Below are 27,895 nucleotides of genomic sequence, written 5' to 3' on the forward strand. Positions count from 1 at the left end.
TTTGATCTCTGATATAAGCAGCTTGTTTACTAACAAATAAATACAAGAACAGGCCAAGAACACTTTCAGAATGTCACAATACAATTACTTTTGAATTTTATTAACTATAAAACTGTAGCAGTTCTGTAGTATAACAAGTGTTTCACCATCATAAATAACTTCTCCTTTGAAAATTACTTCAGGTTCTTGCCTTGTGGTTTCTGGTGGGCTGAAACTGAATTATTCCCGGTTCATCCCATCCCACTTGGAAGAGGAATGAGACATCCCCACCTCACCTTCCCCAGGCACTGACAGCCAATAGCAAGGCAAAGCTTTTATCCCAGCAGCTAGGCCCGAAAACACAGAGGGCAAGCATCTCAGCTGGCTTGGTATAATTATTTCCATCTGAGAATAAGGGCCATAAATCTACCTTTGAATTATTAACAGCACATTTCTGGGCCTCGTGGAGAGGGATCCATGCTATCATCAGTATTTTTTCAGGCAATCAATTGCTGCTCATTTTGAGGATGTGAAATCTGTTCTGTAGTTGCAGCAGAAAACATCCAAAAGAAACAAATTAAATCATATTGGGCATTGAACAGAAGCGTTCCAAATACACTATTAATGCACAGGCAGCAGTGGAAAACATTTCAAGGAGCAGCTGCAGTAGGTCACATGTTCTGGCAACATTGCAGTTTATTAGATTTCTGTCCATCGCTTGTTGGAGGAACATCGATCTCCACCACATCACTGCCAGGTGACTCGTGCGTCAATCGGTCAGAGATCTGCTTCTGTGAAACTATGCGGTAAATTTCTAGAAAACAAAAATAATTTTAGTTATTCTGGACTTTTCAAACTCTATTTTTTAAGAAATTCGTCCCATTCTCTACACTCGGTACAAGGCAGCCTCCATCATTTTCATCAAGTAACCATTTCTCGTATTTGATTGTGGACCAGAGGCTGCCATCTTCCAGCCCAACAAACTGAAGCTCATCCAAAACTCTCCTGCCTCTGTCTGAATTCACGCCAGGACTCTTTCACCCACCAGTGAGCCCTGTGCTCACTGACCTACACTGGTTCTCATTCTGGCAATGCCAGAGTTTTAACGTTTCCAAATTCCTCCATGGCATCACCCCGCTCTACCTGTGATCTCCTCCCACATCGAAAATATATCAGATTAATCATCTAACTCTAAATCATCCCCGATTTTCATCACTCCAACAATGAAGAATGTGAGGACTGTAGATGCTGGAGAGTCAGAGTCGAAAGGTGTGGTGCTGGAAAAGCACAGCAGGTCAGGCAACATCAGAGGAGCAGGAGAGTCAACGTTTCGGGCATAAGCCTTTCATCAGGCCCTTGCTGCTCCTTGGATGCTGCCTGACTTGCTGTGCTTTTTCCAGTACCACATTTTATCACTCCAATAATGATAGCTAATGTCTTCAGCTGCTGAAGCTCTTTAAGCTCTGGAATCCCTACTGTGAAGCTTTCTACCACTCTCCTTCTTTAAGGTACTCCTGAAAACGTACTCTTTGACCAAGCTGTTCATCATCCTATGACTTGAAGTCAACATTTGTTTAATTATGCTCCACTGAAGCATCTTATGACGTTTTTGCAAACTGTTCTTTATATTCAGTTGTCACCTATGATTGTAATCTAATTATTCAACTCTCGCGAGTAGTAGGAAGGAAAGCAACAGTACAGTCAAGTCCAATTCTGATTTCAACTAGTTTTCCAGCAGGGTCACTAGGCAGTGATGAGGAGCAAGAACCCTGGGTGATTTTCACCTCTGAAGTGCAGGGCAATGAGACAAGTTATCATGTTTCGTACAAAGCCTCAACTGAGATCAATGGATATCAGAGAACATTGTGTGAACACAGACCTGGTTCAGTATTTATTTCCCATTTCCACATGGCAGGGCAAAATATTTCTCACCTACAGCCTTAACTGAGACCCAACTATTGTACAAATTCAATTCTTCGTCAACTCTGAGTATCGCTGTCTCACTTAACAGCGTTAGATTTGTTTTCAACATTTGTAAGAAAATTCAATTTTCAATCCAGTTTTTCTAATGGATTGAGACGGAGAGTAGCCTAGTTGCCTTATGTCAAGGGAAATACACCAGCACAGATTTGATGGACTGAATGGTCTGCATATTCTACAAAGTGCAGATCGAAGGACCGGATCAGATTTTCTGACTCTGCTAATGATTCATGTTTGTCTCAATTTCAATTCCTCTGTGAACCAAAATCTGACCTTGTATGTTGCAGTTGAGGAGGAAATATAAAGAATATACTCCATGAAATAGCAAGCCAACTGTATCCATGAGTAGCAATGAACAATGTCTGTAAAATGCTGATCTATTTTCCAAAGTAGTTGGTGCTGTTGTTAGCCTGTGACTGGAGTCCTGATCACTGGGAAGTGAAGGAGACAGTCAGTTGTTGGAGGTGGTGCAAAGGAAAGCCACAAGACTGCTCCCCAGTCTGGGGGAGGTCTGAGTTATGAGGAAAGGCTGTTCAGCTTGAAAAGTAGGCATAAGAGGAACTCTTATGCCATAATATTAAAGTTAATGGTGAAAAATGTGGGGACACAGATTCAAATTGAAAAAGCCACATTTAGAATAGTTTTCAAGAATATCGTCTGCTCACAGTGATCAACACATGGAATGAACTCCCAGATAGAACAGGGTATATAAATACCATTGATGAAACAATTGGGTCCTTCACGATGGAAGGCTTAGATACTTTGGATAGATTGGTGAATTAAAATGGGGCCGAATAGCATCTGTGATCAATCATAAATATGACAGTGTGCCTCAAGAGAACATTTGGAACTTGTAAAACGTATAGGATAAGGTATAGGACTTTACGCTGTCCTCCTGATCGTTCCGCCTTATAGTTGAGTAGAATTAACAACTTGATCTAGCTCCTTTGAATCTGCTCTGATGATGCCACCTGGTGTCTCTGACCTGTCCTCCTTTTTGCTCAGCCAAGGACTCCTGTGGTTGACAGAGTCCTTCGCGGTGTACAACCTATTTCCTGCACTTCTGCCCTCACCCCATTACCTCTCTTCTAAAATGCTAGGGTTCTCCTTGTTTTTAACTTTCCATCATCCTGTGCAGTAAAAGGGTCATCCTGTTCCATTTCTGCCACCTTCAGCAGGATGCCACCACCAAACACATTATCTATCCCCTCCCTGTCAGCAGTCTGCAGGACCTTTCGCTCCACATGATCCTGTTTCATTTCTCTATCACTCCCAACACTTCCTTGCATCCCACCTCAAACCTCAAGGCACCTTCCCTTGCCGACACTTGACCTTTCACCTCCTCACTGTCCAAAGTCCCCATCACCCCTTCCAGGTGAAGCAGCGTTTTATTTATACTTCTTTCAATCCAGTCTACTGTATTCAATATTTACAATGTAGTCTCATTTACATTGGGCAAACCAAATGCAGGCTGGTTAACTGCTTTCCAGAACATATCCATTATGTCCCGAAGAATGACCCTGACTTTCCAGTTGCTTCCATTGCAATTATCTGCCTTGCTCCCATGCGAACTTTTCAATCTTGGGCCTGCTGCAGAGTTCCAAAGAAGCTGGAGGAAGAACTCATTTTCCACTTGGGTATTTTACAATCCCTTGGACTGAATATTGCGTTCAGCAACTTCACAGCATGGTGTCTGTCCTCCATTGTTGATTACAACTATCGTCCTACCATGGCCATATCTGGATTCTGTCTCGTTACCTTTGCACTAGCAGAATGGACCATTTTCTCTTGCTCTTATTTATCATTTCTACCTATTTGACATCTCAACTTCTCCTTTTTACCACCTCTAGCACTCCCTTCGTCTTGCTTGTCAGTCTCACCTGCTCCTTACACTTTATCAACAGAATAAAAACCACCATTCACTGTGTCTCACACCTGCACACACACATGGGTGCTGGGGAATAAATAAGCACTACCGCAGTTAGGCAATAGTGTGGGGGTAAAAAGGGGAAGAAAATTTTTTTTAAATTAAAGAAACAAAAAACAGAAAAAGAAAACCCACCATTTTCTAGCTCCATTCAGCTGAATAAGAGTCAAATTGGACTTGAAATGTTAATTCTGTTTCTCTCCCCACAAATATTCTCCAGTAGTTTCTGATTTTATTTCAGATTTCCGACATCTGCGGTATTTTGCTTTAATTTTGCTGATGGACTTGCTGTATTTCTCTTTTTACTCAGAGGCTTTCTTTGGTGTATTTTACATATTGTGGTACAGATACATTTATTTGCATCCAGACTGTCTTTTTGATTTTACCTGTCAAGATATTTTGGAAAGCCTCCTCTACGTTTGTTGAATCCAAAGCAGATGTTTCAATAAATGAAAGACAATTCTTCTCTATATGAAAAGGGATCAGAAGAAATTTCATTAATATCAATGAACCTAGTGGAACCCAATAAAATCACTTCTGAGAGCATTTTAAAAAAAAATTGATCACGCAATGTTTATGAATCTGCCTTATGGCAGCTCATCAGTATTACACAGGAAGAGGCAGCAGGAGAATATAAATGGTCTTACAAAATTCACAAACATTATTTCTGTTCCACAGCCACCCATGAGCTCTGATAAAAGCAGAAAGAATTCAGATTTTAAATTGTTTCTGTGTGCATGTGACTTACCAGCAAAAGCCCGTGCCTCATCTGTTGGCACAGCTCTCAGATGACGGAGGTCACTCTTGTTCCCAACCAGCATGATGACTATGTTGTTGTCACCATGGTCACGCAATTCCTTTAGCCACCGCTCGACGTTCTCATACGTTAGGTGTTTGGCAATATCATAAACGAGCAGAGCACCGACAGCCCCACGGTAGTACCTGAGAGAGCACACAACCCAGATTTTATGAGTCCAGCTCATCTGCTGAAACCTGCACTACATGTGGTACATCTGTAGAGGCCTTGTGGCACACTGGTAGTGTCCCTACCCTTGGACAGAGAGATTCAAGTTATTGTCCCACCTGGTCCAGAGGTGTGTCATAACAGCTGAACAGGTTGATTAGAAAAAAAAATTAAATATACATTTTTTACAAAGCCGTCTATGGTACTTGGCCATATGGAGCAAAAAATGTCATCATCTCAATCCTTGATTCATGTTGAATTATTTGAACTGTGACCAGAGGGTAACAATGGTGTTACAATTGCCTCAGCACTCAAGTGGTATGCACGGAAAACATCAGGCTGACTGCTCCCCATCACTGTCAGTGACCCAATTTGAAAAACGCACACACGTTAAAAGTTGGGGTAGGTATGGATCCACCTACAGTTGAGCACATAAAGATTGGATTACTTACAGTGTGGAAACAGGCCCTTCGGCCCAACAAGTTCATACTGAACCACCAAAGCGCACCCACCCAGACACATTCTCCTACGTTTACCCCTGCACCTAACACTATGGGCAATTTAGCATGGCCAATTCACCTAACCCACACATCTTTGGACTGTGGGAGGAAACCGGAGCACCCGGAGGAAACCCACGCAGACACTAGGAGAATGTGCAAACTCCACACAGACAGTCGCCTGAGGTGGGAATTGAACCCGGGTCTCTGGCGCTGTGAAGCAGCAGTGCTAACCACTGTGCCACCATGTCACCCACTGGCACGGTGGCACATATATCCTTCAATGAAACACATCAGCTGGTATTCAGGGCATCATGCCCCAGCAAGGATGGAACTGTAACCATGAAATACTGAGTTCTTTAAAGAATGGGTGAAGGAAAAGACCTACTTCAAATTTTCAACTATTGAAGAGAAAACTGAAACCCATCAACCATCATTGCAAACTCAGCTGTTTCGTTGCTTTGAGAAGACTATATGACATTAAACTATCTCTATGTGCTGCATCAGTTCCTCTTCACCTTTGTTATTATATTTGACTTGACAGGAAGTTCTGAGATTTGTATGTCCTGTCTTTAAAAAGCCTGCACCAACTTCATGACAGGCTATTCAGATTTTCCATAAGCCAGTACAGAGTGGCCATCCTAATTGTGGAAAATGGGCCTCAGACATAAGAGAGATAGGAGTGGTGGAAATGTATTACCGATCGTATAGGGTGTTCGGGTTGCTGTGGCAACATGCACTTTGACATGTTTCGTGTCATCTTGAGCGGTGGATAGTGATAGTGGAAAGTCCAACTTTCTTTCCATCTCATGACTGATCAAGAATCTCAAATACCATTGGAAGAGTTTGCATATCAATAATCAATCTCTTTAGCCGTGTTATGAACAACTTTCTGTGGCTGTCAAGGCCAGGAATGGAACTTAAACTATGTGCTTCTGACTCAGAGATAGGGACAGAACCAGCTGGAGATAGATGGGGAAGGAAGGGGTGCAAATTAGTGAAAAAGGTCCATACGCTGAACTATATTAATAAAATACTTACGCTGAAGTGATGGCACGGTATCGCTCCTGTCCTGCTGTGTCCCAGATCTGGGCCTTAATGGTCTTTCCATCAACCTGGATACTCCTGGTGGCAAACTCCACTCCAATGGTGCTCTTACTTTCCAAATTAAATTCATTACGTGTAAACCTGGACAGGAGGTTGCTCTTTCCGACCCCAGAGTCTCCAATCAGGACAACTAGAAGAGAAAAGATTTGAACCATTAGTTTCAGAATCCAATCCTGGGATAGAATCACTGTATATGACCGTATCTATCATTCACAGTTAAACTGGCCTCTGTGCGTGGAATCTGTGGTTCAAACCATTTTAAATGGGAGGCCATGCCACTGCCAGTGTTCTGTTACCAGCTGTTGGGTCCATCGTAAGTGTCATCATGATTGACTCTTTCATCTTTGCACCCATGCTGCAGGGGTATGCTTAGCATCAACGCTGCCCTCCCCAACGCTGCCATTTGAAACTTAAAACTTGAGAGCACAAACCTGTGATGTCACACTCTTTTATGATTCTTCATTACAGATGCACAACAACCCTTTTCTACTGGCATTATGTATAGTTGTGTCGGAATACAAGTTACACCATCAATACTCAAGTTACTTCGCTTCGAAAACAATAGTCACAGTTTGATTTAAGGCTTTGTTTGAATGACAATGGGATCTTGATCAGATGGGCCAATGGGCTGAGGATTAGCAAATGGAGTTTAATTTAGATAAACGTGAGGCGCAGCATTTTGGGAAAGCAAATCTTAGCAGGACTTATACACTTAATGCTAAGGTCCTGGGGAGTGTTGCTGAACAAAGAGACCTTGGAGTACAGGTTCATAGCTCCTTGAAAGTGGAGTCGCAGGTAGATAGGATAGTGAAGAAGGCGTTTGGTAGGCTTTCCTTTATTGGTCAGAGTATGGAGTACAGGAGTTGGGAGATCATGTTGCAGCTGTACAGGATATTGGTTATGCCACTTTTGGAATATTGCATTCAATTCTGCTCTCCTTCCTGTCAGAAGGATGTTATGAAACTTGAAAGGGTTCAGAAAAGATTTACAAGGATGTTGCCAGGGTTGGAGGATTTGAGCTACAGGGAGAGGCTGAATAGGCCAGGGCTGTTTTCCTGGAGTGTTGGAGGCTGAGGGATGACCTTATAGAGGTTTACAAGATCATGAGGGGCATGGATAGCTTAAGTAGACAAGGTCTTCTCCCTCGGGTGAGGGAGTCCAGAACTAGAGGGCATAAGTTTAGGGTGAGGGAGGAAAGATATAAAAGAGACCTAAGGGGCAACTCTTTCAAGCAGAGTGTGGTGGGTGTATGGAACGAGCTGCCAGAGGAAGTAGTGGAGGCTAGTACAATTGCAACATTTCAAAGGCATCTGGATGGGTATATGAATAGGAAGGTTTGGAGGGGTATGGCCGGGTGCTGGCAGGTGGGACTGGATTGGATTGGGATATCTGATCGGCATGGACGAGTTGGACTGAAAGGTTTGTTTTCGTGCTGTACATCTCTATGACTCTAATCAGTTTGAAAATTCAGCCAAAGTAAGCAGGAGGAAAACCTCCCTTCAGGAAAGGAATCTCCTTTCAGCTAGAATCCTGTGGAGATATCAAGAAGTAACACACAGCAACAAAGAGATTTATCCTTCCCATAGTTTTCCCAAGTCGTAGCCTCCCTGTAGCCAACTGTGCAGCTGAACTTTTCCAAATATTTCTACTTTCCTCTTCTTGCTGACACGCATTCTACAGTAAGAGAACAATTCAGCAAGCACATAACAAAAAACCACTTCAGGAGATACTGTGGTGGATGGCTGGAAGTTAGGTCAAAGAGATGGATTTTAAGGAGCATTTTAAAAAAGGAGAGGCTGACAAGTGTTGAAAGGGAATTTCAGAGATTAGAATAAAACAGTTTTGAAGAGGAGTCACTGGACCTGAACCATTTTCTCTCTGCAGATGCTACCAGACTTCTAAGCCTTTTCAGCAATTTGCTTTTGTTTGGCAGCTGTATGGTGGAGTGATTAAACTGAATAATTGCAAGAGGCCAGAACTGGGAGAAGGACAGCAATTGGAGAGATTTGCACCTTGGACACTGAACTCACAGACGTGAGGTTTCAGAAAACCTGACGGAGTAACTTGTTGCAAAGAATGATGTCCAAAACTCGCAAAAATCTTTGAACCCTGGCAGCAATGTTCTGCAGCTTGATAAAGATAAAATTCTACCAAATTGAAAAATACTCATGTTCCTGGCCAGAAATTCTGGCAGCTCTTTGATTTTTTGAAGTTTCGCTCCCTGCAATTCTCCACTATTTACAACTTGTCCCATCCCCTTTGTTTTACTCATGCATTTCCCTCATAAGAAAGATTACAGATGCATTTTTCAGCATTGCACCTAGGCCCTGATTTTCGGGTGTGATGTCAATCTGTTTGCCTTCATTCTGAATGTTGCACTCAGCATCAAGTGAATACAGCTGAAAAACAGATAAAGTGAGAATTAGTCCTCACCAACATTTGGGGACCAGCTGGAGAGTTTAAGTTACATCATACAAAAGGGCAGCCAACAAGATCTGGAGCAGGTTTCCGGAGCCAGCTGGTTACCAAAGCACATTGAAATATGTAAATTAAGAGCAGAACTAAGCCAGTTAGTCTCAAGTCTGCTCTGCCTTTCAACAAAATCACGGCAGATCTGATTGCAATTTCAACTCTACATTTTCACCTGCATCCACTTTCCTCTCAGCCCCTTGAATTAATCTTCTTATGCCTTAAAAATATTCAGATTCTGCGTCATGTCTTTTAAGGAAGAATGTTCCGAAACTCTCAAAGCGAAAAAAATTCTCCTCTTTAAAAAAGGTGACTTTAACAGAAAGCCCTAATTCTGGACTATTCAACAACAGGAAACATCCTTCCCATATCCACCTTCAGGATCTTATAATGTTTTAATCAAGCTGCCTTTTACTTAGCTAAACTCCAGAGGATACAAACCTAGCTGGTCCAACCTTTTCCCAGAAGATAATCTGCCTATTCCATATATTTGCTGATTAAACTTTCTCTGATCTGCTTCCAAAACATATACATTCTTTCCTAAGTAAGGAAACTGATACTGAATGCAGTATTCCAGATGTGGTCTCACTAAAGGCCTGTGTAACTGAAGCATAACTTGCTTTTTTTATGTTCAATTCCCCTTGCAATGAATGACAACATTCTATTCACTCTCCTCATTCTGGCAGTAGAATACCAGAACCCTTCTCACCTCTAAGCGCTACAATCTCACCATTCGGATTATATGCTTGTATTTGATTCTTCCCACATTAGTCAGATCTTTGACCATTCTCTTAACCTATTGATATCTCTTTCTAGTCTTCTCAAGTTCTCTTCAGCACTTACTTTCTGCACTATCTTTGCATCATTAGCAAATTTAAGAACCATATCTTCAGTTCCTTCATTCAAGCAATTTATAGAAAATATTAAAAGTTGTGACCCCAGCATTGATCCGTGTGCTACACCACTTGTTACATCTTGCCAATCAGAAAATTATTTATGCTTGCTGTCTTAGAGTCTCACAGTCAAAGAGGTGTACAGCATGGAAACAGACCCTTCGGTCCAACCCGTCCATGCCGACCAGATATTCCAACCCAATCTAGTCCCACCTGCCAGCACCCGGCCCATATCCCTCCAAACCCTTCCTATTCATATACCTATCCAAATGCCTCTTAAATGTTGCAATTGTACCAGCCTCCACCACTTGCTCTGGCAAGTCATTCCATACATATACCACCCTCTGCGTGAAAAAGTTGCCCCTTAGGTCTCTTGTATCTTTCCCCTCTCACCCTAAACCTATGCCCTCTAGTTCTGGACTCCCTGACCCCAGGGAAAAGACTTTGCCTATTCACCCTGTCTATGCCTCTCAATGTTGTAAACCTCCATATGGTCATCCCTCAACCTTCGACGCTCCAGGGAAAACAGCCCCAGCCTGTTCAGCCTTTCCCAATACCTCAAATCTTCCAACCCATCTGGGAAAATTAACAAACAATGAAATTCATAACTAATCACGGAGGAACTGTTAGGCGAAGTTCACAGCACAGAATCAGATAAGTTAATTGTTGTTTTAAGTCTGTCCAACAGAAAGGCTGCAGTAGTGAGTATAGTGGATTCTTTCTTGATTATATGTTTTTGGAGATAAGTCTCTTGATTAAACTTAAAATATAAGCCATAGCTATTAATTTAACCTGGGCAGTGTTTGTAGAGGAATAAGATGGTGTTATTTTCTGGGTCTGTAGATTGTGAAGGAGCAAAAATGGCCTTTGCAGTGATATGTACTTCTTGTCAGATGTGGGAGTTTAAAGAGAGTTTAAGGGTTACTGCGGATTATATCTGCCATAAATGCTGTTGGATGCGAATCTTATCAGATCGAGTGGGTCGGTTGGAGAGACAGATAGAAGCGACGAGGAATTTGCAACAGCAACAGTATGTGATGGATGGCAGTTATAGGAAGGGGGGAAAGTCTCAGATACAGTCACATAGATGGGTTAACTCCAGGAAGGATAAGAGAGGTAGGCACCTAGGGCAGGAGTCTTTTGTGGATATACCCATTTCAAACAGGTATGCTGTTTTGGAAAATGTAGGGGGTGATGGATTTTCAGGGGAACGTAGCACGAACAGCCAAGTTTCTGGTGTTGAGACTGGCTCCAATGCAACGAGGGGTATGTCAGCTTCCAAGAGATGAATTGTGTTAGGGGAAAGGGGATTCTGTAGTCAGAGGTACAGACAGATGTTTCTGTGGCCAGAGAAAAAGCAGAATGGGGTGTTGTTTCCCTGGTGCCAGGATCAAGGATGTCTCAGAGAGGGTGCAGAATGTTCTCATGGAAGAGAGGGGCCAGCAGGAGGTCATTGTCCACATTGGAACCAACGACATTGGAAGGGAAAAGGTTGAGACTCTGAAGGGAGATTACAGAGGGTTAGGCAGGAATTTAAAAAGGACGTCCTCAAGGGTAGTAATATCTAGATTACTCCCAGTGCTACGAGCTAGTGAGGGCAGGAATAGGAGGATAGAGCAGATGAATGCATGGCTGAGGAGCTAGTGTATGGGAGAAGGATTCACATTTTTGGATCATTGGAATCTCTTTTGGGGTAGAAGTGATCTGTACAAGAAGGACAGATTGCACCTAAATTGGAAGGGGACTAATATACTGGCAGGGAAATTTGCTAGAACTGCTTGGGGGCGGGGAGGGGAGAAGGAGAAGGAGATAGTGAGGAAAGAGATCGATCTGAAACGGGTACAGCCGAGAACAGAAGTGTCAAACAGTCAGGGCAGGCAGGGACAAGGTAGGACTAATAAATTAAACTGCATTTATTTCAATGCAAGGGGCTTAACAGGGAAGGCAGATGAACTCAGGGCATGGTTAGGAACATGGGACTGGGATATCATGGCAATTACGGAAACATGGTTCAGGGATGGGCAGGACTGGCAGCTTAATGTTCCAGGATACAAATGCTACAGGAAGGATAGAAAGGGAGGCAGAGGAGGGGGACTGGCATTTTTGATAAGGGATAGCATTACAGCTGTGCTAAGGGAGGATATTCCTGGAAATACATCCAGGGAAGTTATTTTGGTGGAACTGAGAAATAAGAAAGGGATGATCACCTCATTGGGATTGTATTATAGACCCCCCAATAGTCAGAGGGAAATTGAGAAACAAACTTGTAAGGAGATCTCAGCTATCTGTAAGAATAATAGGGTGGTTATGGTAGAGGATTTAACTTTCCAAACATAGACTGGGACTGCCATAGTGTTAAAGGTTTAGATGGAGAGGAATTTCTTAAATGTACAAGACAATATTCGGATTCAGTATGTGGATGTATTTACTAGAGAAGGTGCAAAACTTGACCTACTCTTGGGAAATAAGGGAGGGCAGGTGACTGAGGTGTCAGTGGGGGAACACTTTGGGGCCAGCGACCATAATTCTATTCGTTTTAAAATAGTGATTGAAAAGGATAGACCAGATCTAAAAGTAGAAGTTCTAAATTGGAGAAAGGCCAATTTTGACGGTATTTGGCAAGAACTTTTGAAAGCTGATTGGAGGCAGATGTTCGCAGGTAAAGGGACGGCTGGAAAATGGGAAGCCTTCAGAAATGAGATAACAAGAATCCAGAGAAAGTATATTCCTGTTAGGGTGAAAGGGAAGGCTGGTAGGTATAGGGAATGCTGGATGACTAAAGAAATTGAGGGTTTGGTTAAGAAAAAGAAGGAAGCATATGTCAGGTATAGACAGGATAGATTGAGTGAATCCTTAGAAGAGTATAAAGAAACTAGGAGTATACTTAAGAGGGAAATCAGGAGGGCAAAACGGGGACATGAGATAGCGTTGGCAAATACAATTAAGGAGAATTCAAAGGATTTTACAAATATATAAAGGACAAAAAGGTAACTAGGGAGACAATAAGGCTCCTCAAAGTTCAGCAAGATGGCTTTTGTGGGTAGCCACAGAAAATGGGAAAGATACTAAATGAATATTTTGCATCAGTATTTACTGTGGAAAAGGATATGGAAGATATAGACTGTAGGGAAATAGATGGTGACATCTTGCAAAATGTCCAGATTACAGAGGAGGAAGTGCTGGATGCCTTGAAACAGTTAAAGGTGGATAAATCCCCAGGACCTGATCAGGTGTACCCGAGAACTCCGTGGGAAGCTAGAGAAGTGATTGCTGGGCTTCTTGCTGAGATATTTGTATCATCGATAGTCACAGGTGAGGTGCCGGAAGACTGGAGGTTGGCAAACGTTGTGCCACTGTTTAAGAAGAGCGGTAAAGAGAAGCCAGGGAACTATAGACCAGTGAGCCTGACCTCGGTGGTGGGCAAGTTGCTGGAAGGAATCCTGAGGGACAGGATGTACATGTATTTGGAAAGGCAAGGACTGATTAGGAATAGTCAACATGGCTTTGTGCGTGGGAAATCATGTCTCACAAACTTGATTGAGGTTTTTGAAGAAGTAACAAAGAAGATTGATGAGGGCAGAGCAGTAGATGTGATCTACATGGACTTCAGTAAGGCGTTCGACAAGGTTCCCCATGGGAGACTGATTAGCAAGGTTAGATCTCATGGAATACAGGGAGAACTAGCCATTTAGATACAGAACTGGCTCAAAGGTAGAAGACAGAGGGTGGTGGTGGAGGGTTGTTTTTCAGACTGGAGGCCTGTGACCATTGGGGTGCCGTAAAGATCGGTGCTGGGCCCTCTACTTTTTGTCATTTACATAAATGATTCGGATGCGAGCATAAGAGTTACAGTTAGTATGTTTGCAGATGACACCAAAATTGGAGGTGTAGTGGACACTGAAGAGGGTTACCTCAGATTACAACAGGATCTGGACCAGATGGGCAAATGGGCTAAGAGATGGCAGATGGAGTTTAATTCAGATAAATGCGAGGTGCTGTATTTTGGGAAAGCAAATCTTAGCAGGATTTATACACTTAATGGTAAGGTCCTCGGGAGTGTTGCTGAATAAAGAGACCTTAGAGGGCAGGTCCATAGCTTCTTGAAAGTGGAGTCACAGGTAGATAGGATAGTGAAGAAGGTGTTTGGTAGGCTTTCCTTTATTGGTCAGAGTATTGAGTACAGGAGTTGGGAGGTCATGTTGTGGCTGTACAGGACATTGGTTAGGCCACTGTTGGAATATTGTGTGCAATTCTGGTCTCCTTCCGATCGGAAAGATGTTGTGAAACTTGAAAGGGTTCAGAAGAGATTTACAAGGATGTTGCCAGGGTTGGAGGATTTGAGCTACAGGGAGAGGCTGAACAGGCTGGGGCTGTTTTCCCTGGAGCGTCGGAGGCTGAGGGGTGACCTTATAGAGGTTTACAAAATTATGAGGGGCATAGATAGGATAAATAGACAAAGTCTTTTCTGTGGGATTGGGGAGTCCAGAACTAGAGGGGCATAGGTTTAGGGTGAGAGGGGAAAGATATAAAAGAGACCTAAGGGGCAACTTTTTCACGCAGAGGGTGGTGTGTGTATGGAGTGAGCTGCCAGAGAAAGTGGTGGAGGCTGGTACAATTGGAACATTTAAAAGGCATTTGGATGGGTGTATGAATAGGAAGGGTTGGGAGGAATATGGGCCAGGTGCTGGCAGGTGGGACTAGATTGGGTTGGAATATCTGGTCGGCATGGACGGGTTGGACCGAAGGGTCTGTTTCCATGCTGTACGTCTCTATGACTCTATGAGTGGCGACATCTTTGTAAATCTTTTCTGAACCCTTTCAAGTTTCACAACATCTTTCTGATAGGAAGGAGACCAGAATTGCACGCAATATTCCAACAGTGGCCTAACCAATGTCCTGTACAGCCGCAACATGACCTGTTTCTTGTTAGCTAGCCAATCTTCTATCCATGACACTATGTTACCTCCTACATCATCAACCTTTATTTTTCAAAATAACCTTTGATGTGTCCCTTTATCCAATGGTCAGTGAGGAAGACTGCATCGATGAGCAACCCCCACTATTCTGCAAAATGTCATAAATGTGCTACTCAACGAAACAAGATTATCAATATGCCTCACAGACCACTATTCAGGACAAATGTAACTCACATCAGGTTTAATTATTAACAACAAAAGTAACTATGTATTGTAAATAAACTTATTTTTCAACAAATGTCAAAGAAAATGTTACTACTGTACAGCTTACTCCGTTAAAGCCCAAAACACATTGATTCATTCATCAATAAGACAGACAAAAACAGATGGTTTGACACAAATACTATGAGTGAAAAAATAAAGACAGGGATGGCAACTTCTGTAGATCAAGGTCTGGGCCCATAGGAATGGAAAAGTTATTTCTCTCTTGTTCTTTTCATTTTAGCAACAATGACAATGTTGTCCCCAGAATGATGTTAAACAATAGCCAATCTGGTAGACTTCGGTCTTGTATTGGAATTCTTTCTTTCAAGCCTCTGGATATTGTCGATTTTAATCACATAGAGAGATGATGTCTCTTGTTTGTAGGCTTCTGAATATTTCTGGATACACTGCATTCACAGGTTTATGACAAACTGCAGTGGAACCATCTGAAGGCTGCCATTTTGTTCTTAACTGAAAGACTTATGGTGCCACACTGTCTGATTAAGTATCCACCTACATGCTCTGCAAAGTAACATAAAGCTAAATGTTATGGGTTCTTGCTAAGTGTGAATCGCATCAGGTATGGAGAAGTGATTCTTGCCATGAAGCTAAGTAAGTTTCCACACTATATCTTACCAAACTTGCTGCACAAATTGTTATTTCAGCCCTTAAGGCAAGTACCATGTCCAATTTCTGCTCCATCTTACATGCGCCGTTCCAACAGCAACTTGCCACCCAGCATAAGACCAACATCCTTGCATCGCTCCATCTTTCAAAGTCCAGCGCACACCTGGAGGAAGGCTTCCATCTGGAAGCTGCCTGCTTGGGTGTGGGAGGAGTCAGTAGAGATGTCAGAGAAAAGGAGACTTTTTTTGGACAGGGACCTGGGGATTCTCATGGGCAGGGAGAGGAGAGTGGAGACTTCTTCTTAGAGAATCAACAGAAGAGGCCACGCCAGTCAAGAACATGCCAATCATCTCTGAGAGCAGTGTCCTCACCTGCTCAAAGGAAACAGTACTTGTCCTTGCAGGATCAGATCCCACAGGGATGTAGAAACATCCATGTCCTGACACCTGTCTCAGTACTATTGCCATTCAACTGCAATGCTCATACTAACCAGACAGTCCACAGAATGTATCAAATACCAGTACTAACCATTGGCTCAATGCCTTCGACCTGTTCATCCCTCAAATGCAATCCTTCCTCCCCATTCACCCTTAATTTCAATAAACCAAGGCAACAGAATGACCTTGGCCCAACTCTTGAGCGACTTGACCTTCCAGCTGACCCTCACATAGTTAGACCCCTAACTGGTGGGCACACATATCCCCAGTGGTACCACAGCTAACCCCAGAATGGCCCCTAATAGAGGCAAGAGGACTGATCATTACCACCTCTCTGGAGCACAGATACAGGGTCCCCCTGCATACAGCCACACCAACCAGATGCCTGACCACAGCCAAAGCCTGGGATTGGTATGGGAAGTGGCCCTTGACTGTGCTGCTGCCACCTCCTCCCTCCTACCAAGAGATGCCATGAGCTTCATTGCAACGCCTCCCCTAAGCCTTTCAAACATGTTTCAATGCTTGCTGCGTGTGCTGTGTGTTTAGCTGGAATGCTGAAGTCACACGTGGTAAAAGGTGCAAAACAAGATGCAAACGCCCCTATTGAGGACTGCTGCACAGCACAGCATCTCCCCTGGTTGTGTGACGTTGTCAAATGCTGATGCAAAGAAAAGCTGCGCAGGGTGTGGGCACCAGCTAATTGCAAGCTGAGAGTACAGAACAGCCTGGTCCATGCAGTGGCCTCGTTTCCTGTCCCTTTGTGGTTCTTGTAGCTTACTTTTTAAGAACAGCAAAAGAGGAAAAAAAACAGGGAATTATAGACCAGTTAGCCTGACATCTTGTGGCGAAATTATTGAAGTCTATAATCAAGGATGGGGCAAGTGAACATTCTGAAAAAATTATAGGTAATCAGGAATAGGCAGCACTAATTCATGGCAGATAGATCACACCTGACAAATCTCATTGAGTTTTTTGCCTGAGGTAGTGACAGGGGAATATCTATGGATGTTGGGCTTCCAGAAGGCATTTGATAAAGTCCCACATAACTAATGTAGAGACCCTAGAACTGTGGACAAATTCCTGATATGGCTGGGAAATCAGCTCAGTGGCTGGTGACAGAAAGTAGGGATAATGGGTAGGTACTGGATTAGTAGTGCTGGAAGAGCACAGCAGTTCAGGCAGCATCCAAATAGCTTTGAAATTGACGTTTTGGGCAAAAGCCCTTCATCAGGTTTCCAGCATCTGCAGTCATTGTTTTTACCATAATGGGTAGGTAGTTAAATTGGCAGGATGTGACTGATGGTATCCCACAAGGATCTGTGTTCAGGCCTCAGCTCACAGTATTGATTAATGACTTGGATAATGGTATAGAAAATCTTATATCCAAATTTGCCAATGACAATGTTGGGTGGCATAGTAGACCATATAGATGATAGCATGAAATTACACATGTATGTTGATAGACTAAGTGAATAGGCAAACTATGGCAGATGAAGTTCAATGTAAACAAGTGTGAAGTTATCCATTTTGGACCAAACACAGAACAGGGTATTTTCTAGATGGTTATGAAGTTAAATGCAGTGGATGTCCAAAGAGACTCAAGGGTTCAGGTGCATACATCTTCAAAATGTCCCATACAAGTGCAGAACCTAATTAACAAAAGCTAATGGAATGCTGGCCTTTAGATCTCAATGAGTGGAGTACAAGGATGCAGATATCATGCTGCAGCTATGTAAACCTGGGTTAGACCTGACTTGGAATACTGACAGCAGATCTGTGCACCATAGATTTGACTGGATACATTGGTCTTGGAAGGAGTACGTGGACTTCCTGGGTTAAATTATGAGGAGAGATTATACAAATAGGCCTGTCTTGTCTACAATTTCGAAGGTTACGGTAAAGATCTGGACCCCACGGTTGGGGGGTTGGGGGCGCTCTCTGTTCCGTGATCAATAAACACTAGTAATTTGGTTGGTTCTGTAAGACTTCACACATTATCAATCTCGGCTGGGCACAGGTTGTCTAGTAACACAGAGGTTAAACACTTCCATGTTCCTCGGAGAAATTGCGCGCATAGTTTAAGAAAATGACATTTTTTTATACCTTTTTGAAAAGAAGTACAGCCATAATTACAGAGTAAATTCAAACGATTACCAATCAAATCTAATAAAATGGCTTCACTGACATCAATTTAGCCCAATGGGAACCAACCTTACTTTCCACATCCAAGAACCCCTATCTCGCAAAACTATTCTTTAAATCTGTACTTGCAAGGTCAGTTAGGATGGCTAGTAACGTCTTATCTAGTCTAGTTCTTTCTATGCTATAAGGGAAGCATTGTTTGCTGATCTTTGTTGAGGACCACTATGGTTAGTTCATAAATGCAGCTTTTAGCAGGGTTAAAGGCCATTTTATAAAGCAGAATTGCCAATTTGCAGCCTGCTCCTCAGATGCTGCCTGACCTGCTGTGCTTTTCCAGCACTACTCTAATCTTGACTCTAATCTCCAGCATCTGCAGTATCCACTTTCACCTGGCATAATCTGAGAATTAGGGCCAGACCATTCAGGAGAGATGTTAGGAAGCACTTCGGTGCACAAAGTGTGTTAGATGTTTGGAACTCTCTTCCACAAATGGCAGTGGATGCTGGATCAGTTGTTAGTTTTAAATTTGATAATATGTTTGCTTCACAAAAACGTCTAAGTGATATGAGCCAAAGGCAAGTTTATGGAATTAGATCACAGATCAGCCACAATCTCACTAAGTGGAATGGCCTCCTCCTGTTCCTCTGGCAACCAGCAATGTTTGGCAGCATCAGGAACAATGTGCTCTGCAAGACAAGATTTGGCAAGATAGCTTGACATTGAGACAGGGTTCACTGTCCTTCTTGCCTGATTCTATCACTCATCTCATACACATTGTTCAGGCCTGATGAGATTTTACCCATTATCCTGTAGAGCTAAAGTGTGCACTATACAGTCCAACTTGTTCTTTCCTGGTACTCTTAACTAATTTACCATGTTCAACTTCAAACTTCTAGTTTACCATCCATGAGGAAAAATATGTTGCCCCTTCCAAATGCCTTTCAGAAGTCCAAGTATAGTACATTCACAAATTTTGCTTTATCCACCGCAAGAAAAGATTTACAAAGATGTTGCCAGCGTTGGAGGATTTGCGCTATAGGGAGAGGCTGAACAGACTGGGGCTGTTTTCCCTGGAATGTCGGAGGCTGAGGGGTGACCTTATAGAGGTTTACAAAATTATGAGGGGCATTGATAGGGTAAATAGGCAAAGTCTTTTCCTTGGGGTCGGGGAGTCCAGAACTAGAGGGCATAGGTTTCGGATGAGAGGGGAAAGATATAAAAAAGAGCTAAGGGGCAACATTTTCACACAGAAGGTGGTACGTGTTTGGAATGAGCTGCCAGAGGATGTGGTGGAGGCTGGTACAATTGCAACATTTAAAAGGCATTTGGATGGGTATATGAATAGGAAGGGTTTGGAGGGATATGAGCCAGGTGCTGGCAGGTGGGACTAGATTGGGTTGGGATATCTGGTCAGCATGGACGGGTTGGACCAAATGATCTGTTTCCATGCTGTATATCTCTATGACTCTATGTTAATTCTTCAAAGAACTCCAATAAATTGGTTAAACAAGTCTCCTTCACAAAACTATGTTGACCATGCAGGATAATCTTGAATGTTTCTAAATACCCAGCTTTACCATGTGTTCTTATTAATAGTTTAAGCTTGGGGTTCTTGTTAAAAACAGAAAGCAAGTAAATTGATTGGGAAGTTTTTTGTCATTTTTTTAAGAAGTGCATTACAGTGTGACGATGCTGTCACTTTAACAAGGTTATTTTGTCTTTGGGTATTTTTTAAGAAAGTCGTAAATGTAGAAGTGCCAAGAGGTCTAGGAAGAGGCTTGAATGGCAGGGCAATGGCCAGTTCTCGCAGTTCAGGTTTATTCTGGTTTGGTTTAGCTGTAGCAGTCACAGAAGTTGCTGCAGTGCAGAAAGGTTCCAAGCTTCAGCAGATGATTTCTGACTGACTTTTCTCTCTGAAATCTCTTTGGAATTTGTTCCCTCTTGCCTTCTGCCAAGAGTTCTGTTTATGGGATGTTACGGGATTGGAACAGCTCCTTAGTTAAGTTAAAGGCAAGTTACTGCGGATGCTGGAATCTGAAACCAAAAGAGAAAATGCTGGAAAATCTCAGCAGGTCTGGCAGCATCTGTAAGGAGAGAAAAGAGCTGATGTTTCGAGTCTAACTGACCCTTTGACAAGTCAGCTCTTTTCTCTCCTTACAGATGCTGCCAGACCTGCTGAGATTTTACAGCATTTTCTCTTTTGGTTCCTTAGTTAAGTTACTGTATCGGGATGGTTAAGTATTCCAATAGTTAAGTTATTCTAAATTCCATTTTCTTTTGTTTATGTTTCAACTGTAGTGTTTAAATAAATTCTGTTTTGCTTAAAGCCGAGTGGTTTGATCAGCTGCGTCACAAGTGGAATATCCACTTCACATCTGCTTTTAAAATAAAGAAAAAAACTAGGGTCTAGACTACCTTCTTAAAATAGTTTGAGGTGGTCTGGCCTGGTCCACAACAACAAAGAGAGAGAATATTTTATTACTACAGGCAAATGTTAAGCTGCTGCATGTTTCAATACTTTCAAAGTAAGTCCATATAAGCAGTTTGAACTCCCTCAATGATTTGTGTGGCATTAAGCCAACTTCAAACAGTGCTCTATACTCAGATAGTTTAGCAACAACTACCTCCTTGAATAGGGAGGAGAATAACAGCCAAGGTGTCTGGATAATGATTGCTACCCAATGACACACAAGTGGAAAGTTGTTGCAAAGATTTCTTATAAGAAGTTTAAAAATAGGCTTGGTCATAAGACTGCATGGTAAAATGGCCAGGCAACACTAATGACTGTCCAAATTCATCAATGAAGATTGGTCACTTAATTGAGCTAATATAAAAAGTTTACAGTAAAATAAAAGACACATATAAATTACCTTTAAAAAGTTAATGACAACATTAATGACTCAAGGGAAGTTGCATTTGGCGAGATCAGGCTTAGGTTAGCTGATGTTTTGATAAAGGGGCTGATAATTCAGAATTCTGCATCTATCCTGTTTGAGATCATAAGGTTTCTGTTACAGATTGCAGCTGGTAATTAGCAAAATTTAAGTCAGGAAATTTAAAAGCTCTAAGACTTAAAAATTACCAGATGGCAAGCTTCACTATTTGTGAAGTTCATTAACCCATTTTTCCCAGAATATAGAACTTGTTACCATAAGAGTAACTGAAATGAATAATGTGACAGTGTAATCTAAAGTAAATATAAGGGAGAAAAAAACAGAAGGATATGTTGACAGGGATAGATGATGATGATGGGAGGGTACTCACAAGTAGCATAAATATCAGTACAGGCCTGTTGGCCTGTGGAGCTTGTTTCTGTCATTAGCAAAATGAATTGTGTTTATTTATGGAACTTTTTTTTGTCTTCATGCATGGGATGTGGGTGTTGCAGTCTAGGACAACATTTATTACCTATCCCTGCTTGCCCTAGAGACGGTAGTGATCCCTCTTGTAGGCTCTGTCACCACCTGCCACAGAGCCATTCTAATAGTTATGTCCTTTAGCCCTCCATCACTGGTGCTGCCATGGGGCTACTCTTGATACAGATTATGTTTGTATTGTATCTTCTGTGCCCTTGGCACCCTTGGGGGATTCATCAGCTCAATAGGGATTGATGGGTAGTAATCAGTAGGTGGTTTCTTTGTTTATGTTTCACTTATCATTCAACCTCAGATGTCATTTGAATTCTTGAGGTTGGGAGTCAACACTGAAGACTCTCAGGACAACTCCCTCCAGCACTTTGCCATCACCTCGGTCTGTCTGTCCTCTCAGTGGGATAGGGCATACTCAGGGAATGTGAACAATGATTTAAATCTTTATTTTTGTCTCATGATTTTCCAACCTAATTCAGAATCTCTTGGTGTCAATTGTAGTATCCCTAACCTACTCCCGAAATGAGGCCATAATGCTAAACAAGCATTTCAAATTTTCTGCAGATGGAAGCAATTTATAAAAATCTCCACAAGTTGATTTTATGCCAATAAAACAAAGATTGAATAAATGTATGGCAAGCCTATCCATGTCTGGGTCTGAGAAACAGTGTAATATTATTTTGAGAGAGAACATTTTCTCAGGGTAACATACTGAGACTGCTAAAAGTAATTTTGAATACCTGAGCTACAAATTGGAATTAAGGTACTGAACACATGACTAATAATTTTAGAAGGACATTGAGGAGCTCCAGTAAAACTGAAGTCAATGGGAAACAGTCAGAAAACCCTTCCACTGGCTGGAGTCATACAAAATAAAGTACAATTGTTGCAGTTATTGGAGGTTAATTGTCTCTAATTACAGGATATTATTGCAGGAGTTGCCCACAGTAGCATCCTTGGTGCAACCAGCTTCATCAATGATCGTCCCTCCATCATAAGGTAAGATGTGGGGATGCTTCCTTTTGACTGCACAAGGTTCAGCACCATTTGTAATTCCTCAGATACTAAAGCATGTGCCCACTTACTGCACAACATTTAAGCTTGGATTGCTAAATGAAAGTAAAATTTGTGCTATTCATGCTTGACAATAACAATCACAAACAAGAGCCAATCTAACCATCTCCCTTTTACCTTCAATGGCATTACTAATATCAAATTTTTCAGCATTAATTTTTGGGCTTACTAATTGACCAGAAATTTAACTGGACCATCTGCATAAATAACTTGGCTGCAATAGCAAGTCAGATGTTTGGGCTGCAGTGGAGAGTAACAGTCTTTCTACTGTTTATAAACGTTGGAGTCAGATGTAATAGTCATAGAGATGTACAGCATGGAAACAGACCCTTCGGTCCAAACCGTCCATGCTAACCAGCTATCCCACCCCAATCTAGTCCCACCTGCTAGCACCCGGCCCATATCCCTCCAAACCCTTCCTATTCATATACCCATAAGGAATATTGTGTCAAGATCCTGGAAGTTCCATCATAATAGCATGATGAATGTGACTAAACCATGTCGGCTGCAAGGAGCTGGTTCACAAACATTTCTCAAAGGCAATTAATTGTGACCAATAAATGCTAGCCTTACTAGAGATGCCTATGTCTCAAGATGCCTAGATAGGTGCAGCTGAAACAATAGTCCGGAAACTCAACCATATCCAGGACGACAGTGCACCATAGTTGAGTGCTTAAGATGGCAGATGAAGGCTGTGATTAGGTTTCATGCGGAATTTGTATTATTATTTCGAAACTTGAGTTCTAAAGTCGAGCAATTACGTATAGCTTGAACATTGATCTTGCATTTCTATGCTGTGTTCAGAAATGAATTTTCATTTTGAGTTCTGAGAGTGGTATTGGGTTGTCAGGAGGTTTGATCACGCATTTAAACAAAGTTTATAAAACCCTCGCAATGTATATTTCACTGCATTACAAAAAAGTGTAGAACAGAGAAAAATATAGGCTTTTGCTAGGAAGAAGGTGTCCTTTGACACAGGGAAACAACAGACAGAAATATGTTCATTTGAAAAGGCAGTACTCATGTTTCTTTCAGAAAGAAGCAAATAATTTAGAAAGAAAAGATCTGTAAAAGCTGCTGTCGAGTCTAATTGTCTCCAAAGGTTTTGGGCCAGAAGAAAAGCAGTCCTGAGTGGGCTTAAAAGTCAGTAAGAGAAAAGCTCCAAAAACAGAATGCTGTGGTGGAGAAGATAAGGAATCCATGTTAATAAATGTGAGCTGTGTTAACAGCTAACTTAAGGGTCTCAGGAACAGATACCATTCCTGAGTAATTAAAGAAGTAGCATTAAGTGAATGTGCAAACCAAACAACAAACTTTATAAATGAAGACAAAGAGAATCTTCAAAGAGGTTTGGGTAGCTCTAAGATTGTTGAAGGTAAAAAAAATTCCTATATTTGTAATAATATTATTTCAGATAGTCAGTGTTTTCTTCCTTCTGTGTGCAGTAGACTTCTCATTCTTTCAAGTACATTGACAGCCTCTTGTGACTATGCTCATCATTGTTAACACAGAGCAAAATGTAGACTTAAGGTCCATCAATCAAAGACTCATTTTGGGATCTAACCTGTTCAGTATTATCATCAGTTGGTATCATAACAGGTGCCAAATCATTCTACCTCCAGTGCATCATGGTTGCAGTGTGTATCACCTCCAAGAAGTTTGCAGAAACTCACCAAAGACTTCTTCAACAACATTTCCAAAAACCTGAAAAACTTCTTTCAGCAGGAAGAGCAAGGGCAGCAGGGGCATGAGAACAGTGCCATATTCAAACTCCCCTCCAAAACAGGCAACATCTCGACTTACAAATAGATTGCCAATCCTTCATTGTTTAAATGTAGAACTGTTATAGAATCCCTACAGTGTGGAAACAGGTCATTTGGCCCAACAAGTCCATACTGACCCTCCAAAGAGTAACCCACACAGACACATTCACCTATACTATTATTCTACATTTACCCCAGACTAATGCACATAACCTAGACATCCCTAGACACTATGGGCAACTTTAGATTAGATCCCCTACAGTGTGGAAATGGGTCCTTCAGCCCAACCAGTCCACACCGACCCTCCGAACAGTAACCCATCCAGACCCATTTCCCTCTGACTAATGAACCTAACACTATGGGCAATTTAGCATGGCCAATTCACCTAACCTGCACATCTTTGGACTGTGGGAGGAAATCGGAGCACCCAGAAGAAACCCACGCAGACACAGGGGGAACATGCAAACTCCAAACAGACAGTCGCCAGAGGCTGGAATTGAACCCGGGTCCCTGGCGCTGTGAGGCTGCAGTGCTAACCACTGAGCCACTGTGCTGAGTCAAAATCCAAGAACTCTACTTAATATCACTGTGGGAGTTCCTTTACCACACGAACTACAATCCAAAAAGGTGGCTCATCATCAATTTATTGATAGCAATTAGGGAATTAGGGATTAGGAATTAGTGTTGCCTTTGACATCCACATCCCTCAAATTATTTATTTTTAACAAAGGACATGGTATTCTGACCCTACAGTTGCAATACTGAATTTAAACCGTGTGTAAGGACTCAACATATAAAAATGAAGAAAAACTGCAAACTATACAAGGGCATCAGCTAGCTCCTAGCAACAGAGATGAAGAGAATTTAAATAAAAAGATGGAAATCTCCTTTACCATCAGCTCTAACTTGGACTTCAGACAAATTTTCTAGATTCTTTCTAAAGAAGCACAATAAGCTAAGAGACTTACTTCAAACTCAGAACAATTTATTGTTTTTCTTTTCCTTTTTGTTTAACTTGTTGGTTCGAAAGATACGAAAACATCCCTAAATAAAAAGAACAAGGTGGAGCATCTCACACACCAGATGGCTACACCCCAGCAACAAACACACAGCAGAGAACCAGTTCCAAGGCAGTGAAACCATAGTAATACCAGAATTTGCTGGAAAGAACCATGACACTTTAAACATATAAGTCTGCCTCCTGGTCCACAATCTGTTACTCTGTGTGGCAAAGTGGAGCTTTGAGGAAAACCACCATGAAACAAAATGGTCAGCTTGCCAAACCAAGATTACAACTATAGTGGTAGTATTAATATTCACAACATAAGTAGAATAGTCTTTCTGACTTGAACCTATCGAGATATGTTTTAATTGCATCTTATAATTCCAAACCCTTCCCTCATCCATCATTACAGCAACTGGGTCTTGAATGCCAGCATTCAGCCTACAATACCCTACCCACAAATCATTCTTGTTATCAATTACATTTTACCTCAAGGAACTAGAAGTACTGAATCTGACCGAATCCAGCTGGGATGGGTAAGGACAAAGATGAGATAAAGATAAGTTGAATGTATGAAGCAGTGTAGGCTTAAGCTCCAGATAAAACAATGCATTCCAGAAAAATTCCTTTGTTAGATATCAGTGAGGAAGGGAATACGCCCATGTGAACTAGTCATGAAAAATTAAACCTACGCTGTTGCAACATCCAAACGTCTACTGAATTATTTCAAAGTTTTTGCCTCCACTACCTTACCGATTTGCCTCACATTAAATCACTTTCCATTCAAAGAACATCTTACATTTGAGGATTTCTTTAAAAATCTATAAATCTTGCTTCTTTTCAGAAGGCTTATGGTCTCCTTTTTAAACAATTAGCTTAAAACTGACAGGTTAACATTCCCAATTCATGCTGTTATATTCAAGATAATTGCAGGTAGTGGCCATCATTATTCTGAAGACTCCTAATTCTGTTGCAATTTTAAAAATCTGTACCATCAATAGGCTATTCTTTTTAAAAAAAAATGTATTAGAAGCAAATTGAAGACTGACAACCCTTTAATCTGCACTGTAACAAAAATTCAGATGTTCAAATTAAACTTGCAACATTTAAACTCAAATTACACTGAGTGGAGATGATACATTTCATCCCTTGTGGTGCCCATGAGTCACAAAGTCACAAGCATCAGTGTACACAACATGGGACAGCCAGGCACAAGCATAGCTGAAAAGGGGAAGTCAGACAGGCTGAAGACCCTCTCAACAGCCGACTGTCTAAAACTTGTTTTGGGGCACCTTGGCCTGGCCCCGGTCTAGACACAAGAAAGCCCTCCAATCTACCTGTCCATCCTTTGGCCATAGGTCAGGACTATGAAGCTGAAGTGCAAAAAAAAATTTGAGTAGTGGCTACCTGTGAAAGTGACATAGGGACTGCAAACTTACAGTGCACATGTAAAACAGTCTCACTGCTGTAAAAAAAACAATTCTGGCAACCTGGGGTACGTTCAACTGCATGGAACTGCTGTGTGCAACACTCAGTATATGCCAAATCCTTGATGGAGAAGGGGAGTACTCCCGCATAGAAAGCTCAGCCATGCCTTGTTTGTGAGCACACACAATCAAGTTTATATCTCATTTGTCCTTGTGTTACACTCCTACTATCTGGATGAGGGCTTAGAGTGTAATGTGATAAGTCTATACTAGCAGCACAAATGTGGCCTTGTTAACAGAGATGCAGATTATATAAACGATATTATAAAATAACTAGCAAAAAAGGAAGTGAATTACTTTAATTCTTCCTCAGAATGACTGACCAAAATCCTTTCCTCCAGGAAGCTGTCAGTATCAAACCCCACCCACCAAGGTATTACCACCTCATATAATGTCAATTTTAAACCCTAATATATTACAGAAAGGGTCAAGTGATTGAAAATTGCATTTTAAATAACAATAATGTTTTGGATATTAGCTGCAATGATGAAGCCACTGAGTTGAAATCTTTCTTTTATACTCGCCCCGCTCAGATACATTGTGGGGTTCAGCTCTGTTCTGTTGCAGTTCACAGTTCGGTACATGTCAGCTGCGCTAGACTTTCTTCCTGAAAATAAAACGGCAAAACATTCGAGGGGTGGCTTTAGCAGGAGGCATTTCCACCAGTGTCGTATCAGGGTTTCATTCAGGAGTTCACAGGTTACTGTATTCATCAGAAAACCTCACCTTTAAACAAATAATCGTATTCATCCTCTCGGGTCCCCATCTTCCGTGCCTGTACTGTCTGTCCCCCGTCACTCGCCTCTCCGCACCGGATAAAGATTTAATCAAGATCCTGGTTTCTGCCAAAGCACAAGCTTCGGAAGGAAGCCGAGATCTTCCGGGATTGAGCTGGAGGAGGCAGAGTCACGCTTAAAGCTGTACTGTCCCACTGATTACGCGACACAAAATGAGGAAATTGTCCCACTAACCTTATCCTGGAAATTTTTATGGAGACT

General features: G+C 41.8%; 1 protein-coding gene across 1 annotated transcript; it reads right to left on the bottom strand.

The window, feature by feature from the left end:
• LOC140494595 (ras-related protein Rab-11B-like) lies at positions 1-27,775 on the bottom strand. Its single transcript, XM_072593940.1, has 5 exons — positions 27,624-27,775; positions 6,389-6,584; positions 4,635-4,828; positions 4,273-4,353; positions 1-793 (listed from the first exon to the last, which is right to left on the bottom strand). Exons 1-5 carry the CDS (start codon positions 27,661-27,663, stop codon positions 651-653), a joined length of 654 nt encoding a protein of 217 aa, XP_072450041.1. The 5' UTR covers positions 27,664-27,775; the 3' UTR covers positions 1-650.
• Between the last annotated feature and the right edge of the window lie 120 nt (positions 27,776-27,895).

This window comes from Chiloscyllium punctatum, chromosome 24, assembly GCF_047496795.1.
Source record: "Chiloscyllium punctatum isolate Juve2018m chromosome 24, sChiPun1.3, whole genome shotgun sequence".
Classification (NCBI taxonomy): Eukaryota; Metazoa; Chordata; class Chondrichthyes; order Orectolobiformes; family Hemiscylliidae; genus Chiloscyllium; species Chiloscyllium punctatum.